At 38.4% G+C, this 19,866-nt stretch overlaps 2 protein-coding genes across 5 annotated transcripts in view; both read left to right on the top strand.

The window, feature by feature from the left end:
- Positions 1-521: 521 nt before the first annotated feature.
- Positions 522-6,069, top strand: LOC6569375 (WSCD family member CG9164). The gene is made up of 5 exons (XM_001995745.3): positions 522-898; positions 3,792-3,944; positions 4,022-4,151; positions 4,393-4,794; positions 5,432-6,069. Exons 2-5 carry the CDS (start codon positions 3,810-3,812, stop codon positions 5,749-5,751), a joined length of 987 nt encoding a protein of 328 aa, XP_001995781.1. The 5' UTR covers positions 522-898; positions 3,792-3,809; the 3' UTR covers positions 5,752-6,069.
- A 3,967-nt stretch (positions 6,070-10,036) lies between these two features.
- The window catches only part of LOC6569453 (inhibitory POU protein), a 34,445-nt gene continuing 24,615 nt past the window's right edge, over positions 10,037-19,866 (top strand). For all 4 annotated transcript variants that reach the window (XM_043216205.1, XM_032741395.1, XM_043216206.1 and 1 more), the window contains exon 1: positions 10,037-10,269. In XM_043216205.1, coding sequence (XP_043072140.1) covers positions 10,144-10,269 — 126 coding nt within the window. In that variant the 5' untranslated portion in view covers positions 10,037-10,143. The remainder of the gene's footprint in view (positions 10,270-19,866) is intronic.

Consider the following 19,866-nt stretch of genomic DNA (forward strand, 5'->3'; position numbering starts at 1 on the left):
TTTTTTGCGTTATGACAGTTTGTTCATGCATATATATTTAAGTTGGCTTCACGAACTCTGCAGTTGCAATACGTGACGATACAATCACATAGATCAGGAATGAATATAGTACTCATAGGTTTGCACAACTGTACACTCTTTTTCCATTTACGTTGAGCTCAATTCCTGCAATAAACATATCTAGCTAAAGCGCCATCTACAGGCAAATACTGAACCAAGCAGAGAGCGAAAGCTCTCATTCCTATATGCACAGAGCTTTTGGTAGTTGCGGGGGTTGCTTTAAGCAGCTGGTGACTGGCAGCTGATAGCTAAGAGAGAGAGAGAGAGAGAGAGAGAGAGGAGCAACGCTGAATGTGCCGTTACCAGGAGCAATAAGAAACTAGCAGTCTGGCAACGCCAGAGAGAGCTTTCACGCAGACACGCTTTCATTTTCATCCCCCCAAAAGTGCGCGATGCTGGCGCATTGAAAGCCACAAATTCTTTAACGCATCGCCGAGAGTCGCCACAACACGGGGCACAGTCAGCACTCGACACTCAGCACTCAACACTCATCAATCGACGCGGTGAAAATCCCAAAAAAAAAAAAAAGAACAATCAACCAAAAATTGCATTCAAATTTTTTTTGTGTTTTTTGGTTTAATAACAGAAATTGTAAATTAGAAAACGAAAAACGAAAGACGGCAAACAGAAAATTAGAAAATATGTGTGCGTTGTTTTGGGGATTTTGTTTACAAAATCACTGGCATGTAACGGTAGTTTGACGTGTGTGTGTGCGGGTGTGTGTGTTGCGTGTGTGTTGCGTGTGTGTTGCGTGTGTGTTGCGTGTGTGTGTGTGTGTGTGTGTGTTTGTTTGTGTGTGTGTGTGCAGAGAGCAGAGCGGTGAGCGGAAGCGGAATCGGTAAGTGAAATTTCAAACAAAACACAACAAAAATGATTTGTTTACATTTGCTAAAATCTCAAGTGTGTGTGCGTGTGTATGCGTGCGTGTGTGTGTGCTCGAAAAGCTTGCGCAAAGTGTTGTGATTTTCTATATATATATATATAAATATATATGTGTTTTTTGCTAGCATTTTGTTGTTGTGATTCATAGCATAAAAGTTCCTGGTTGTTTATTTGATTTGCTGTTCCCCAGTTCCCAGTTCCCAGTTGCCCAGTGCTTAAATTGAAATGGCCTGTATAAGGGGTACTCCTCCAACCTCCCCCCGTCCCCACACTCTCCGATTGTAATTATGTAAATTCCGGTTGGGCATACACACACACACGCACACACAGACATACATACATATGTGGAAAACTGCAGCGAACTCTGCTTAACTCTGGACTTTTGCTCTTTACTTCACCTGCTAAATTGTCGAGGGGAGAGTTCTATGGATAGGCGAAAGAGGGAGGGAGGGCGGGGGGGAGTGGATTGATGTTGGTTAGGGTTGGTGTTTGGCCCGCTAATGTGCGTTGGGGAAGGGGAAAGGGGAAAGATGGTGCTGGTGGCCAATCTGATTTATATGCCGCAAAACAATGAAATGATTTATTCAATGGAATTCCCCATTTTTATTTTCACTCTTTTCTTATTTAGTTGTTCTACTTTTATTTTGCTTTCCGTTTTAGTGTATTTTATTCGCCCCTTTTTTTTAGTGCCTGGCATTTTATGATATTGTCAGTTTGGGCTTTTGGTTTGGTCCGCTTTCATCATGAACTAGTTTCCGGCGGGTGGTTTCAAAACTTGCTCGCATACAAAAAGTGACAATTTCGAAAATATCGTAAGCGAATTCTTAAGCATATTTACCTAAAATGTGCAAATAAATGTTCCTAATGTTGACTTAGAGGTAGTGTTTTAAGCAGTGTTTTAAGCCGGAACCGGAACCGTTAGCCGAACGTGACCAATTGAAATTTCGAACGGAAATCGGAACAAAAATTCAACATTTTCTTACAAATCTGATCTGATATTATTACTAACCAAAATATCATAGCGGTACAGCACTGTGCACTCTTTGTCTTGTACCGCAAGGTTCCAATAGTGAAACGAATTACCGAAATAATTTCCATACAAAATATATATCAGAACTGGAACCGATACCCAAACTCGATTTGGTTTGTTTGAAGTTACAGACAGAGAGTTTCTAAGAAAAGAAAGAAAATTCCAAATAGGGTTTTGGTTTTTTAGTTTCCAGAAGAATATACATAAAAAACAATTGAATAAATAAAAAAATCATTTATTGATCAAATTCTTATACGAATTATATTCTGGAAACTAGAAAACCAAAATGCTCTTTGACTTTTTTTTTTGTTTAAGAATAATGTTTTAAATTTTTTGTTGCTAGCTTTAGCTCACCAATACTAATGCATTGTGCTTGATATATAAATTATATGCCGTATGTGGAAAAGGAATGGGTTGACCCTCGTTGAATACTATTTGCCCAGCTGTTGCATAAATTTTCGCATTTTTGTTGCTCGTCTTTGCTCACATACACACTCATATGTGTGTGTGTGTATTTGTGGATTTCATGCTGAAAGAATTTCATAGTTCGGTATCAAGGCAGGCGGCATGACAAGGCATGCTACAGTGTAGCCTTTTCAACCAAAAATACCCTGTACTCACTGCCACTCCATAATGGGGTATACTCAACTGTAACTGCACAACGACTTGAAGGTAGTTTTAAGCCCCACTATTATTATTTATTTTGCTTTTATCTCAAGCACTTAGTTGCTTACCCGTTATAAACTTAAAAATGATTTTTCTTTAATCAAATCGAATTGATTTTAAAGTGCTCGAGTTGGGCATCTCTCACTGAGCATAATCAGAATATTTGCGGCTTATAGAAGGTACTTATTTTCATTTATCTGTTGGCTTCTTAAAGCTGAAAAATATCTTCAGAGTTGCCGGCTGCAGGGTATTCGCCCAGTGAGAAGTTCAACTTTGCACTGCGAGGGTATTTAATCTTCGGCATAGCCAAGACATCTCCTTCAGTCTAGTTGTCTTTTCTTTTTTTCAGTTGCGGTTCAAGTGCGACCCCGTTTTGGGGCGTTGTCGATGTTATGGGGTGAGGGAAGAGGTGGTCGGGTGTTGCCAGTAAAAGAGCTGAGGCTCGAGGCTTCAGAATTGTGAATTGAGGATTGAGGCAATGGCGTCGTTTAGTCCTTGCGCATTTTGTTTCTTTTCTCTCTTGTTTTTTTTTTTTTTTTTTTTTGGTATCGTCTCCATAGCAAAATCAACAAAATAAAAAAACAACAAGCAAGATTGCGCTAGTGGGAAGAGCTCGACTGGGAGATACGCTGCAGCCAGCTATTAAATGCATGGCACGCTATGCTGATTAACCATTTTTCCAGGCATATTACAAATCAGCTCGATATTCGGGGAGTCGAATCATCAATAAAATGTAAGCTTATACTCTACATTATTGAAGTCTGTAGCTCTTAATGTTTCCGACTCCGTTTTGTTCACGGAGAGGCAGGCGGACAGACGAAGAGACAAACATACATGGCTAGATATATGTATATATATAATCGAAATTGCTTTCATCTGTCTGTTACATACTTCGACATAACTATATACTAGTTATAGTTATACCCCTTTTTGCAATTATAATGGGTGCAGGGTATGAAAATCATGGCTTCTGGTTTACTTTCAGCTCAGTTCAGTTTCAGTTTCAGTTTCAGTGGGGCTTTGTTTATAGACCAAGCGAGAGCATTATCAGAATTTGGCCACTTGAAGTAAACAATTGTCATAATTACTATGTATACAATTATCAACCATATATATATATATCCTCATCTCTCTCTCTCTCTCTCTCTCTCAGTAATGCAAAGGCGGCGTTATGGCACTGCAAGGCTGGCGCTTTTTCGGTGTCTCGGCAACAATCATTATCTATATAGGCGGTGTCCTATTTCTATCCATGAACAATATACCCGGCTCTCATCCGAAACGCACACGCATCGAACGATTTGCCGAGGTGACATCTCTCTCTCTCTCTCTCTCTCCCTTTCTCTCTTTCTCTACATGTGAAGTTTGTGTTTTGTATGATTGCAGTTCTCCAGCTTTCATAGTCCCCGGTTCCCAATGCCCAGTCGCAAGATGACAATTCGCTGGTGTCGCGACCTCAAGTATCTAAATCGCGATCTTCCAAATTACACAGATTACAAGGCGGGCGACTACTACAGTGAGTATTGGCTACAAGCGATGCGTTCATAACTAAAAACAAGTCTCAAAATACTGCTTACAAGCATTTCTTTACTTTTAACTGCTTGATCTGAAACTGATATGAATTTGAGCACTTGAAATAAGAATTAAAGCTCTTACTTCAAGTAATGTGTTTAGTGGTTAATTAACTACTTGAATCAAGTATTACAAATACAGATTTCCATTTAACTGATTAATAATGAAATCGCCTGCCTTTGCAGCTGCTCTGCCCAGCGATATAAGTGCCAGTCTGCAGTTACAGGGTATACAGGATATACAGGGTATCTCTGCATCACCCTTGCTGACCGCCTTGGCCAGTTTTCCGGGGAGTGGGAACACGTGGCTGCGATATCTGCTGCAGCAGGCGACGGGCATATTGACGGGCAGCATTTACAAGGACTACGGCCTGCTAAAGACGGGCTTCCCGGCGGAGAACGTGTGCAATAGCTCAGTATTATTGGTAAAGACGCACGAATGGGGCCCCAAGGCCTGGGCGCCCTTCTCCAAAGCAATACTCTTGGTGCGCGATCCCGAAAAGGCGATCATCGCCGAATTCAATCGCCAGAGCGGCGGTCATATTGGATTCGCATCACCCGATCGCTACAGGCGCACAAAGGGCAAATGTAAGAGCACTTAAGCAAATCCTATATAAATCGTACGGAACCGGAACCCGAACCGGAACAGGAATCGTTCAACGCAATTAACCAAAGTGTCAGACCGAGTCCAGAATCGGCATCGGAAGCCGATTGAAATTCAGAATGAGGATCGGAAACAGAATCTAAATTTATAAGTTGATATTATTTGTCCGCAACGGAACCAAAACATATCGTAGCGGAACATCATTATAACTGATCCCGATACCTTGGTGTGTGTTTGTGATTCATGTGTCTGTATTCAAACTGGCAACAAGAAATTACGCCTAAATAACATTGCCTTGCAGACCTCCGTCCAAAATTTTCAAATATCGACCTAGTTAAATATATGTATTTATGCCCGATAATTAATGATTGATTTAACCAAAACCTGCTTAATACCGTTATACTCTTATATCTTTGCAGAGTTTATTATTCTCATTTTGTATGAGTTAAGAAAAAAATAAGTTGAATTTCGGTTCTGATTCCGACTCCGATTCTTAACTTCAAGAGCTTATTTATATATATATATCACTTCGCGCTGATCGGTACTTGCATGGCACACCCAATACTTAAGCCTTGCACTCATTTCATTGTCGTCTTATTTATTTGTTGTGTTTCTTTGCAGATTGGCAACAGTTTGTCAGCAATAAGCTCAAGGGCTGGGAGACAATGAATCTCAGCTGGGCACGCAATTTCACTGGCAGCATCAAGGTTGTGTTCTATGACGATCTGGTGCACAACACGGAGCGGGAGCTGCGCCAAATACTCGACTTCCTCGACTATCCAATCAATGAGGCCCTGCTGCGCTGCGCCATCATGCGCAAGGAGGGCATCTTCCGGCGTAAGAAGCGACTCCTCTCCTTCGATCCGTATACGGATGCAATGCGGGCGGAGCTAGGCACGCGTCGTCGCATTGTCTACAGTTTGCTGGGCCGACAGGATTAACATCAGTTGGCCACTTAGCCACTTTACGATTAAGAATCTAGACTAAATTCATTTCACACACGAAGACGATTTTTGAGCAACGAGCAATAAGCAAAGCAAAGCAAAGCAAAGCAAAAATAATACTTAAAAACAAAAACCACCTAAGAGCAACAACAGTTCTATATATATATATATATATTATTTTTTTTTTTCTCCTCGCGAACACGTCTTTGCTGCTGCCCAAGTCAACATTAATTAGGACCATATTAGATCACAATCGAAGAAAATGTATAAGTTATAGAAGAAGAAGAAGAAGAAGAAGAACAAGTAGAAAAAGAAAAGAACACAATAATATTTGTAATCGTTTTTCCGTTACTTTCGCTGCTGCTTTTAGCGTCTTACTTAGTTAAAAACAAATAAATTAATAAATATATATATGTATATATATATATATATATATATATTTATGTATCAGAGAGACTTGAGCCAGAGAGCGAAACTGGTGTTTCCCTCTCTTCGCGAGCTACGAGACTCGGGTTAGGCTATGAGTATATATACTTATATCTAACTCTGATGTAGTAGATATATTCCAGACAACATCATCCCAATGTCTCTTTAATTTTTTCCCACTTCTGATGGGCAAATTCAAATGCTCTCTGACAAATGAAAGCCAAGTAGGTTAGGTTATATTATGGTGGTTTGAGAAAGAATAAGAATTTAGTTAGTTTGTTATATATGTACATCCTAACTTCCTTACTTGGCATTGCAAGAAACGAACTTTTCTCAAGATATACCAAATTCAAAATGGGGACGCGTAGAACAAGAAAGCTTTAAGTGAATATTGTTGTCAATATATGTATATCGGCACAGCTCTCTGATACGTATAGAGTTATATATGCTAATGTACGGCTTACTTTTTCTTTTGTTTTAGCATAGGTTGTAGGAGTTGTAATAATAATGCGAGCAACGAACGTAAAGTGAAGTGAAGAAAACAGTTTAAAGTTAAAAGGTATTATGATTCCTGAACGAATTTATTAAATTCATTATACGCCATGTTGTGCTTCATCGCTCATACTAAATACGTTTATATGCATAATTGTATATATGTATATGTACATGTATATGTATATCTATATGTTTTATATGTATATGCATACATATATGTATATATATATGTGTATTCCACTGATATTACTCTGTTTATACTGTGTACTCCCGAATACTCGACTATCCTTGTAAAAAATTTTATACACACGATTCTACAATTGAAAAATTTATTGAATATAACAAACAAATGATCATGTTACAAAATTGTACAAAACCAAAACGAACAAAAACAATATCTTTTTGTATTTCCATTATTGGGGTTGAGTTCAAGGATTTTCCTGCGGTTAAAGCATTCTCTGCCAACGCGTAACCCAATAAAACTTTGCACTTCAAAGTCTAGTCTACATTGAGCTCCAATTTAGCAAGGACTAAATGTCCTGTCAGCTTTTGTGCTTGGCCACGCAAGCTTCGAGCAAAAGCTTAAGCAACGTTTCATCAAGGCCAGCAACTTTTTCATCCAGCTTACCGCACAAAGGTCCTGCAAGCTTTTGAAATTTGATGAGCAGTGATTTAGGCATCACACATAGATGGCGCCACCAATGCGAAAATTATAAGCGATTATAACGAAGAAATGTTTGTTTGTTTTGTATTTTGCACAATGAAGACACTATGCAAAAAAAAATTACAAAAAAAATTTTGAATCAGCTCACATTTTATTATCAATACTATTTGAAAATAATGATTTTCATCGACAAGTTTTAAGGAGCTTTCAATAATATCCCTTAGCAATAAGAGAACGACAAAAATTCTGTGAAAAATACGATTTTTGAATTCAAGAAATTTTAGAATTTTTAAATGAAATCGTTTAAGACGAAAAAAAATGTTAACTGAAAATGAAATAAAATTATACGTTTTGAAATATAATACAATATTTTTAAGGGTATATCTAGCAATATCTATGTAGGTGTGTATGCATCTACAGTGGACGCTCGATAATTGAGAAAAAAGGGCAAGTTATTAAAAACATACCTAGAAACGGTAGCTAATTTTGGAGACTTGATAAGAATATATATTGAAAATAAAACATTTTTTGTGTTTTAATTTTTTTTTGTAATTTCGAAGCAAGTGTTACCAATTACCGAGGATACACTGCAGAATTTAACAAGTTTTATATAGATATATGAATTTATATGTGTATATATATATCTAGGATCTGCGAGCTGATTGCAGTCGACGGAGCACTCTGACCCCCTGAGCACCCTGAGCACCCTGAGCACCCTGTATGCGCAATGGCGATGTGCTGCATATGCATTTAACACACTCGCACTTTGCCAATACAATGTATTAACAGGGGGGCGGCGAGATGGGAGAGGATGGGAGGAGATAGGAGAGGATGGGAGGGGTGTCATAGGTAGGCGTTAACCCCCTAACTCACCCCCCCCTCCCTCTCCATCCTCCTGCCACTGACAAGCTGCCCATTGTTGGGCCGTGTTTTGTGCCTTTTGTTATTAACGCTCCCAAAAAAAAATTGTGCCATATGCCGGACACAGGCGAGCATCGCAGTGTGTGCTGAGAGAGCGAAAGGGAGAGAGCGAGAGAGAGAGAAAGAGAGAGTGACAGAGGGAGAGAGAGGGGAAGTATGGAGAGGAAAGCAGAGAATGCTGCTTCTGTTACTGCTGGTGCTGCTGCTGATGTTTTAGGGGTATTTTTTGTCATACTTTGACTTCTTTTTATTTTTGGCTACGACTGGATGGCTGGATGGCTGCATGCGTATAAGTGTTTGCCAGTCTGCATGTGTGAGTGTGTGTGTGTGTGACAGCGAGTACGCAGACGCTGGCAAAATAGTAGCGTCGCCGTCATATTGGCTTCGTCAAGTTGGCTCGCTGCCGCTTCTGCCCAATTCCAGCTGAACGAAACAATCGCTGGCGTCGCCGTCGACGTCAACGTCGCTGTGCTGGCCAATCAGCGTTAAGCAATCGTTCGCTTTCTATATATAGAGATATGTGGGAGCTGCTGCTGTTGCTGTTGCTGCTGCCATTTTGTAGGGGTGGCCGCTTTGGGCACGCCCCCCAGTTCGGCTGCTGAATAATGAAAACGTGTCCTACCCATTGAAAATAAAGTCGGTGAAGTTAGCGAAACTCATCATAGAATTCTTTATCACACAACACAACGTGCGCTTGTCTAGTAGTGTGAAATCTGTTCGCGTTGCGTTTAGTTTTCTGTTTGCGATCTAATACACAGACACACACACACACACAGACACATCACACACACACACACACACACACATACACTCACTCACACCCACTCGCTTATATATATATGCAGAGAACAGCTGTGCGAGCGACAAAAACACAAAAAGAGAGCTGCAAGCAGCACAAACTGCAAGCACAAAAAAAAACACTGCAAGCAGCACAGAGAGAGAGAGAGAGAGAGCAGCAAAAGAAGAAGAAGAGAGAACTTTAAGCGCGGCTTTTGGGCAAAAGTTAAGCTCAGCTCGGCCCAGCACAGCACAGCACAGCGTCAAAGCTATCGCGGGTTGTGTGCAGCGACGTAGCGTCGGCTTACGTGCATAACGGTTAACGGTTAAAGGTTAACGGTAAACAGTGCTTACGCTGCCAGCGCTTAACTCAGACCCAAACGTAGTGTCGTCTCGTCGTGTTGTCGTCGTTTCGAGTATCGAGTTCCTCGTTACGCGTTTCGAGTTTCTCGTTTGTTGTCAATCGCTGCTGGTCATCGCGCCGGTTATCGGTCATCGGTTATCGGCCATCGAAATACGCTCAATTACAGTCAGTGGGCTGGCAATATTTATAATATTGATAAGCGCGCCGCATTGTGCAGTGTTTCTTATTATTCTTCTTGTTGTCGTTGTTATTGTTTTTTTTTAACGTCATTTGCTACACACACACAATACACACAACACATACGCATACGCAGCAGCGCCGACGGCAAAACAAATACCTAATCAATTTTTTTTCTTGTGATATTTTTTGATCAGTATTCAAAACTCCGAAACGAAAGCAACAAAAAAAATCAGTGCAAAAATTTTAAAACAGTGCAAAAATTAAAAAAAAAATAAAAATAAAGAGTTCAATAGCCAGATCAAAGAGAGAAAGAGAGAGTTATTTCATCGGCCGATATACATATATATCATATAAATTTATATATATATATACATATATATATTATATATTATATATATATATATATATATATATATATATATACATACAGATTTGGCGTCCTGCATTGCATTGCAGGACACTCGTTGCAAGTTGTCAAAGTAAGTGCTTCAAAATTTACTCGCCAACAACATTCGACGCCTCAAGGGCGTTCAAGCTGGAGGAGGATTTCGTCGGCGGCTGTATGACAATGTCGATGTATTCGACAACGGATAAAATGAAAATGTCAGCGCCCAGTTGTTTTCCAGGACGCTACAGTCCATCCTATCGAAGTTCGGAGCAGATGCGACGCTGTATGCCAAATCCATCTGTAAGTAATCGAACAGTTTGCATCTAAGCTAACAATGCCCCATAAAGTATTCTCAATTGGTTAAAACCGCCTACTCCCTACACACACACACATATATATACATACACATATATTTATATATACACACACACACACACACACACACACACACACTTAGAACAAATAGTCTATCAGTGAGCAAAGTTCAAATGTTCCTCTTAACTTAAAACTTTTAAATATCTGTTAATATTTCTTTCTTGGTCAATCACAATTAATTTTAGACGTCGTAGTTTTATCGTACATCATAGTAGAAGATCAAAGACTTGTTTTCATTCCCCTTAATATCGATTAATGCAAATCGATAAAACCTCATTTCGATACTTGAAAGCTAGATTATTTACAATGTGTCTCAAAGTTCTGCAATATGAGTTTTGCGACGGAACTGTGGATCTATTGGTCTATGGGTTCACTTCAAGAATACCACTTTCATTTCGTAGTTAATTATATATATATATATATATAGGAGTAGGCGTTAGTGTGATGAAACCACAAGGAATCACGATGCAACCTGGACGAAGAAAAATGTTAGTTGCAATGCAAGCAAAACATTTATAAGTTTGACTGCACATATGTCTGTATATTTGTATCTGGGTTACATGTTTGTACATATGTAGATAATAATAAGCTATGACCGTTTACAATTTCGGCTGGTTCGGAGTGGTTTATTTGTGGAACAATTATAATTATCAGAAATTGAAAGCTACATACACCTATTCTAACAATCCAACCAACTGAAAGCGATGTCTAAAGAGAGACATCACTCTCCAAAATAAATATATAGTATAGTAAATATAATGAAAAATATTATTAGCCCGATCGTGAACCAAGTCTTCCTGGAAATAGAATGTTGTTAAGCTCTGACTGATAAGTTAAACAGTAAATCTTGAAATACCTTTGAATTTGGTTAAGGAAGCTCCCTGAGCGCAATTGCATCTTTGGTTGCTTTCGATATGCGCGTTTTTTTCTTGTTTCCACGTAATTAACAATGCGTCCTGATCGCAGTTGCATCTTTGTTTTCGAAGTTATATTTATTTTGTAAAACGATTTTTTTTCCAAATTTGTATTTTCGAAGCCAGTATTGTCAGCTTAAAAGTATATTCATATGCCTGAATGAATTTCCTGCTATGTGAACTATGATTAGGAATATATAACTTTTTATACTCTCGGGCATGATCTAAATGTCGCATGAAATGCATATATCAAGTTAACTTACTTTGATCGATAAATGGGCATCTCGATAAAAATTTATTTCCGATAGCAATAAAAGCTGCAATTTCAAACTGGTAATTTGACTGTTCACAAAATGTAACTAAATTTGTAATTTGCACTAAAAACTGATAATTTAAGCTTCGTAGTGAAATCTTAAGCCACAATTTGGCAACTTAATCTTAATTTATATTAATTTAATTTAACTACAATTTTTATATTTTTATTTTGCCCAAATTTGTTGAAGTTGAACTTTGCCTCTGTTGACAACTAAAGTTTAATAAACTTGCTTTTGTACAGCTATGGGCTAAGAATAAAGATTGACTTGGGTACAACGATAATAAATGATCTGACTAATGTCTATTCAATATATATATTGTTGAAGTCATTCACTCGGTTTGTCTCTTTGTTGTTCTTGTTGCTGAAGTCTAATTTTGTGTTGCTTTCTTTCTTCAAATTTTGCAATTCAATTTGAAGTCCTTTTTTTATTACTATTATTTTGTGCCGAAGTGAATCAAATGGGTTGCAAGGAATCAATCAATTCAATTTTGTTGCCCCTTTTCATTTTTTTTTTATTTTTATTTTATTTTACAATTTCAGCTGGTTCGGAGTGGTTTATTTGTGGAACAATTATAATTATCAGAAATTGAAAGCTACATACACCTATTCTAACAATCCAACCAACTGAAAGCGATGTCTAAAGAGAGACATCACTCTCCAAAATAAATATATAGTATAGTAAATATAATGAAAAATATTATTAGCCCGATCGTGAACCAAGCCTTCCTGGAAATAGAATGTTGTTAAGCTCTGACTGATAAGTTAAACAGTAAATCTTTAAATACCTTTGAATTTGGTTAAGGAAGCTCCCTGAGCGCAATTGCATCTTTGGTTGCTTTCGATATGCGCGTTTTTTTCTTGTTTCCACGTAATTAACAATGCGTCCTGATCGCAGTTGCATCTTTATTTTCGAAGTTATATTTATTTTGTAGAACGATTTTTTTTCCAAATTTGTATTTTCGAAGCAAGTATTGTTAGCTTAAAAGTATATTCTGAATATATGCCTGAATGAATTTCCTGCTATGTGAACTATGATGAGGAATATATAACTTTTTATACTCTCGCATGAAATGCGCAGATCGAATATAGTTTTCACCAAAAATTATTAATTTAAGCTCAGCTGTGAAATCTTAGAAGTACCTATTAAAATCGAACAAATATATCATTTAAATTTCAGAGGAATAAATCTATTTTTTCTATTTATTTATTATTATTGTGAAACTTTGTTATCGTCAGATCTGCTGAGGCATTTAATAATGGCTTTTTGCTAGGATTCGAATTGAAACCGAGAACTAGTCTGATAAATACAAGCAAGGATGGCAGTTCAACTTATCGAACTTGATATGTATCTAAAAATGGTATTAAAAAATTCACCTTTTCAAAGTATGTATACAAAGCAATGTCTATTCAATTCCGTGTAGCATTTTGTCAGAGGAATTCGTTGCCATAAATGAATTAACACAGCGTCAAAACCCAAAAATGGAAATGTTCGAAAAGTCCTACTGATACATATGTGTTTTTATGAATGCAAATTTTCAATGTACAAACCTTATTTTGGCCATGAGAGCTGCATATTTCTTTGGCATTGATTAATTTGCAATTCTATTTAATTGGGAATTACAATCCGAAGTGCTCTTCGTAATTCATTGATTTGGCATCAGATCCTGTTTTTTGTTTTCTTGCTGGTATTCTAAGGATTGTTTCCCCGTTTGGAAGACCCACTCCAATATTTCAACGTTAAAAATGTTGACCCGAAATTGTATTTACTCAATGAGCCGGCTTGACTTCATAATAAACAACAGAGAGATAACTACCAAAAATATGCAATATGTAGCATAATATATAATACGCCCGACTAGAAAATACCCTGTGGCTTTTTTGCATGCATATATCTTCATAGACCCATGGTATATATTCTATAACACTAAGATTAAAAATATTTATAGCTTGATTATGAAAAAATTAGCAAAGAGCTTAGAGCTACCCGTTCATCTATTGAGTAAAGGGTATATATAAGTAGGAAAATGGAACTTAAAATAAGTAGCAAATAAATATTTGTCTTAATTATTGCTCAAATGTCAGCCGCTCATCGTTAATGGTATTGTTATGGGCTCTATTTGGTAGGGGGAGGGGCTGGTTGTGGCAATGGGGAGGAGGGCTATATGGGTTGTCTTTTTTTCTATTGTTGTTGGTGCTGGTTGCTGGTGTCGCTAATGGCGCCAAGTTAGCAAAAGATGGGCGTAACCTTGAAAAGCGTTTTGTAATTTATGTGCATTAAATATTTATTAACTATTGTTGGGTGACAAATAACACAACAAACAAAAAAAAAAACGTTGGTCGCCATGAAAAAATGCTCAAGTGAAGGAGAGGGAGACAGAGTGAGAGAGCGAGAGAGAGAGAGAGCGTGAGACAAAGATGGAGAGAGCTGCATGCATAAATGAGTAAAGAAAGAAAAAGAGCGAAAAACAGACTGAAACCTTTTTCCAGTCAAATAAGAAACAAGGAAGAAGAAAAAAGGGACACACAAATGGCACACATGCTCGACATGCAGATACCCTGCACCCAGGCAGGATACATGCTTGCCATGAATAAGAGAAAATTCTATAAAACAAAATTACCTCTTACAATACCCTCTTGATCGTCTGCGTCTGTCTCTCTCCAATTATCTGCATTTCCTGCATATTACTTCTTACATAACACATAATACAATCAAATAAAGAGTTAGCTTATGCTCTCCTTGGATTTGACACACTTCAACAAAAACCAGAAAATAATGCACAATCATTCTCTAACTCTTTTTTCACTTCACACATAACATGTGGAAAAACAAGGCTAATCCTTTTGGAGAGTGTCAACAGCAAATGCACAAGAGATACGTGTTTTAATATTATGCGCATTAATGCTTATATATTAATATTAAAAGACGGCTAATTAGCTGCCGTAGCAATATGCAATTGCATGTGGATCGCACTCCAACGAACTCTCCAAACGAAGGCTCTCTCGCTCTCTCCCTCTCTCTCTTTCGCTCCTTCTCTCCCCCGCTCTCTCTCTCTCTCTCTCTCTATACGTGTGTATTTAGATGCATTTGCAGCAGCAGCAAAAACAAACACAAGCATTCATTTTCCTTACAGTTATATAACTGCTTTCATTGCTGTAGGCTTAGGACTACAGACTAACTACAAGATTGGGCTGAGGTTAAAAATCTCTCCATTATGCATATGAGTAGAATTCTGTCTGTCTGTGTGTGTGTAAGGCGTTTAGACAACAGCTGTGAGTGTGTGCGGTTGATGTAAATTGATCAAGCAACTGGCAACTGTGTGTGAGCTACATGAAATGAGTTAAACGGTCGACAACCGTCTTGCAGATAAAAGGCATCCGTTTCCTATCTGCTAGGCTGTTAGATTATTTTACATATCTTCACCGATTTCTTAATGAATATATATGAAGGGGTATACAAATTTGATTGCATGCAATGCACACAGTTCGCATTCCACCTGATGCAATAACACACAACCCACAGCCACCCACACCACCCATCCACCATGCAACATACACCATTCACCATCACCCTCATCCCCCAGCCCCTTGAGATGTAGCTCATTTTAATCTGAGCACGGGGCACTTTAAAAACACTTACTGTAAATAAAAACAACGAACGCGTCGCGTCGCGTTGTGTCGCATCTTCTTAAAGGGACAACAACAAGTACATTTGCTTATCGGATTTAACAAGAAGCAAACTCTCCCCCCGCCCTCGCCCTCGCTCTCTTCTCTCCACTACATCCACCATCCTTCAACCCAACAACCCCCACTCTGCTTTGGGCCACTTTTCGGCTTTCAGGAGGAGAGAGCGCAAAAAGCGTAGGGCAAAAGGCGAATGATCAAAGCGGCGGATTTATAGGATTTATTTGACTACCCTTGGTTGAACTGAGCGCATTATCGTTGTGAAGGGAGAGGGTGCGAGGTACGAGGTACGAGGTACGGGATGCGAGGGGATTGCTCTTTGGCTGGTTACAGCAAACACTTAACGCCTTGCAGTCCATTAAATGGAAATTTGTCACAGACCAAAAAAGAGCGAAAAAAGAGACAAATGGACAAACGGTCGACTGGACAAGTAGAAGGACCAGGACACCACAGCCCTCATTCCCCCTCCCCTTCCCCCTGCCCAGGTTCCACTCCCCTAGTTAGCAGTTGTTTGCATTGAGCGCTAAACGGGAGACCTGCCGTTAATTTGATTTAAATATTCATAAACTGCATTAAATGGCCGCAACAAATGTGCCAATTAAACGCGCCACAAACCAATCAAAAAGCGATCAGAGCTCTGAAAATGCATTAAGACCGCGCTGCCCTGTTCTAAGCGACTGCCCAGATACCCTGTAAATTAGCCCGCTTAAACATACAAGCCAAGCCAAAAAAGCTTGGGTCTGAATTATGCTTAATTCAAATACTTCTGATGAATCGGATTAATTTGGTTTCTTATACAAAAATGCAGCTCATTCCGAAACAACAAGGAACAGGGATATATGTTGCTGATCAGAAATATATATGTATATATACTGGATGGGTTCAAATCCAAATCAAGCTAGAAGTGGAAAAGGTTAAGAATTAATAATTTATTTATTTATTCAAGTTGTTTTTTTTATTCTATTTGCAACTCAGAGACAATTTTCTAAACGTTTTTATGTTTATTGATATTCGTAAGTTTTTCGATACCTTCCTCTTGCTCTTCACCTCAATCATCATGTTTATCAACTTTTTCCCCATTATCTGCACCCTCTACTATTTCTTCCACTGCCTCTTCCCCTCCATCGACATCTGCCATGCCCACGATCACGACTTTTCCTTCAGCCAATGCTGAATTGGCAGCAAAAGAGATCTGCTCATCTGATGATTATTCCACCCAAATATTGAATCTAAATAAAGTTAGTTTCAAATGTTGCTGAGACAAAAAGAAAAAACAAAAATAAATTAATAAGCAGCTGAATTGAAATTCGACGTTTCTGTTAATATTTCACCTGTTTTTCTATTATTGAATGGGGATAAAAAAGAAGTGGGTATTACAATTTTCTCGTGGAATTTGTAACGCATTGATGGAGACGTTTCCGACCCCAATATTTATATATACTTCTGAGCAGCATCAACAGTCGAGTTGCTATCGCCAGACGAGACTAAACTTTAAGAGCTAAGATTTATTATTTGAAGTATTAGCTCTCGTACACCTCGGGCAGATTCAGTTTACTTCACTTATTCGATAACAACCGCAGTGTCACGAATATCGATTTCCAAATGATACAACAGAGCAGAGCGAAAGAGCATTCAGATATTTGTTTTCTGCTAAAAATCGGGGCAAAACCAATAGCAAAACCAATAACTACATCAGTGGAACATTTGAAGTTGCTCTGTCAACTTGATTTAAACCAAATTTTTGCACTTAAAGCTGCACAAGTTATTATGTATTTATTTAGTTGCTTTTCTTGTTGATGTTTTTTTAGTTTTTTTTTTTTTGCATTAGGTTTTTTGGCTGCAGTCGCCAGTCAGAATCGATAAAATTCAACATTCATTCAACATTCATTGCGTATCTGTTTACACACATCATAAATATTAAATGGCTGACAAGCAAAAAAAAAAAAAAAAAAAAAAAGTAACACACACACACACGGAAAAGCGCACAGAGTGAGAGTGAAAATAACACATAACAAGACAAGCGAAAAAAAGAGAGAGCAGAGCATGTGAAACGAGAAGGAAAATAAGTGAATGAATGAGCAGGGCAGCCGTTAACTTGATTAATTTATAACACTAATAAAGAATTTATGTGCAAGTGTCAACCTGCACTGCGGCCTTAAAGCAGTGTACAGTGTACAGTGTACCACTACCGCATCCCTCAAGCACCCCAGGCACCCCCTTGGAATACATACCTATAGGTGAATTTGTGTTTGTATTTGTATTTGTATATGGATATGGGCATGCATTCGAATTCGTAGTGGGGTCAGGTCAAGGAACACAAACTCGCAACTTGGCTACTCTGCAGTATTGCTGCGGGGTGCAACGGGGTACTGCGGGTTGCCGGGCTGCAATAATTTTGATGAATGAGTGCGCATATTAATTCAAATTCATAAATTAATTTCTTGTTAAGCGGCTGCTCTTTGTTTTCCTCGCCAATGAAAAACTGTTGCCTACTTTTCAACATGAGCCAACTTTACCATTTGTCATCGTTTCTTATTGAAGGTGTAGTCGTGGATGTATCTTCCCTGAAATTAGGCTAGCTTGTGTTCAGCTGACTGACATTATTTGAATTATAATGATTAAGTACATCTTTGCTTCACTTGTAATTGCAATTATTAGTTGAAACAAACGAGAACGCGTACATTTGATTGTTTCGGTTGTCTGATAAGAATTTGAATCTTTCTTAAATTACACAAAGAGCAAACTGAAACAGGTATCTGATCCCATTATATAGGGGTAACAAGGGTATAAGGAAGTTATGCAGAAGCATGTAACAGGCAGAAGGAACCACCTCCTATATATATATATATATATATTCATGATAAGCAACAACCACCGAGTCAATATCGCTTTATCCGTCTGCCCGTCTGTATAAGCTAGTCGATCTCAGAGACATTTGGAATAGAATTTCTTGTAAATCAAGTCAATTTTATTTTGAACAAACTACATAAATCGATTTCCGCCACAATTGATATATAATACACACCCAGGCAAGTTGGTGACCATCTATACACACATGCATATGAAATGAGAGGAATTCCAGGCATGCTCACATTTGAGTGTGCAAAACGTTTTAAAGGGAAATTTGGCGATAATACTGGAATATATTTAACCTGAGCTGGGCTCTTGGTATATCGAGCTCGCTCGACTACAGAATTCTTACTTGTTCTATCCAGAAGTTGTAATTATTATGGGAGTTGTGAGTGGAATGGGAAGGGTTTGTTTTAACTGTGCTTGGGCTCGACCTGCCAACAACAACTGACTAGGAATCGGTGGACATTAGCTTGTCCGTTCGTCGCAATGAGACAAGCCGGGCAAACAAACAGTTGTCACTCTCAGAGGGGTATACACATATACATATGCATAAAATGTATATATACATACGTCTAGAGATAACGGTGGCGCAATGTACATTAAAAATGCGCAACATTTTGATTTCTTGAATGGCCGCCGTACGCTTTTTGCGGTCATCCCACTCCGGTCCGCAGTTCTGAGTTCTGAGTTCTGGGCCAGAGTCGAAGTCGGAGTTGCTATCGATGTGGGAGAGTCCTTGCTGCCGCTGCTCTTTACTAGCTAGCTATTGACTCCTTTCGCCTCGCAAACCTTCACAGCCAAATGAGCAACTGTTGTGTACTATGTTCTGAGTCCTCGTCGCCATCGTATTTTCAAGTTTTGTGCGCATCTAAATAATTGATTAACTGTAAAATTCGGGCGCGTTACACACACACACACATGTATATATATATATATATATATATATGGTATGTATCTATGTATGTATGTATGCATATATGTACTTTTTCCAGCATTTAAAATCGATATGAACTCGAAGGACTAAGGACCACAATGGCGACATCGGCACATCGACGCTACCCAAACAAGTGCCAAGGAATTTTTAATATTATTTATTTAGAACCCAAACACGGCGTTAAGGCCCTTAAGGGTAGGGCTTGCTGGGGGCTCGCGGGGGATGAGGTAACACTAACAAAAATCAATATCAGGTACAAGATGCACAAATGATTCGACAAGCTACCTCGATAGCATCTTTAAAGAGGAAAATCCAGCAAAACACTCCATTTGAACCCGAGAGAGACTGTGAGATACCCTGAACCCAGTTTTTGAACACAAAATAGACTTCCACATTGGTTCAACATGAAAATACGTTTTGGTTAACAAAATCTGTGATGCTTATTATATCTTAATTAAATTTGAACAGTTAATCAATTATATGTCTTCGTATTTTAAATATCATTTGGAATTTGGATTTGTGTAATTGGATGTAGCATCCGGTAATCGATTTGTATCGATAACCTAAAATATACTTCATCTGTGTATGGTATATAAGAAGTTACATTACGAATATTCCTCCAAGATGTTTCCCCTTTTTTTGTGGGTTATACGACTCGAACTGAGAGATACACATCAAGGAATTTCCGCCTCTAAATTCATGCATGTTTCTTTCAAAATGTTGTAATTAAATTCGATGCTATTTCCTCACCCAACCCCCCATAACCGCCCGCCCTGAAACTAAACTCGTACATACATATACTATCCCTGTTTGTCTCGTCTTTT

This window comes from Drosophila grimshawi, unplaced genomic scaffold, assembly GCF_018153295.1.
Source record: "Drosophila grimshawi isolate 15287-2541.00 unplaced genomic scaffold, ASM1815329v1 contig_848, whole genome shotgun sequence".
NCBI classification, from domain to species: Eukaryota; Metazoa; Arthropoda; class Insecta; order Diptera; family Drosophilidae; genus Drosophila; species Drosophila grimshawi.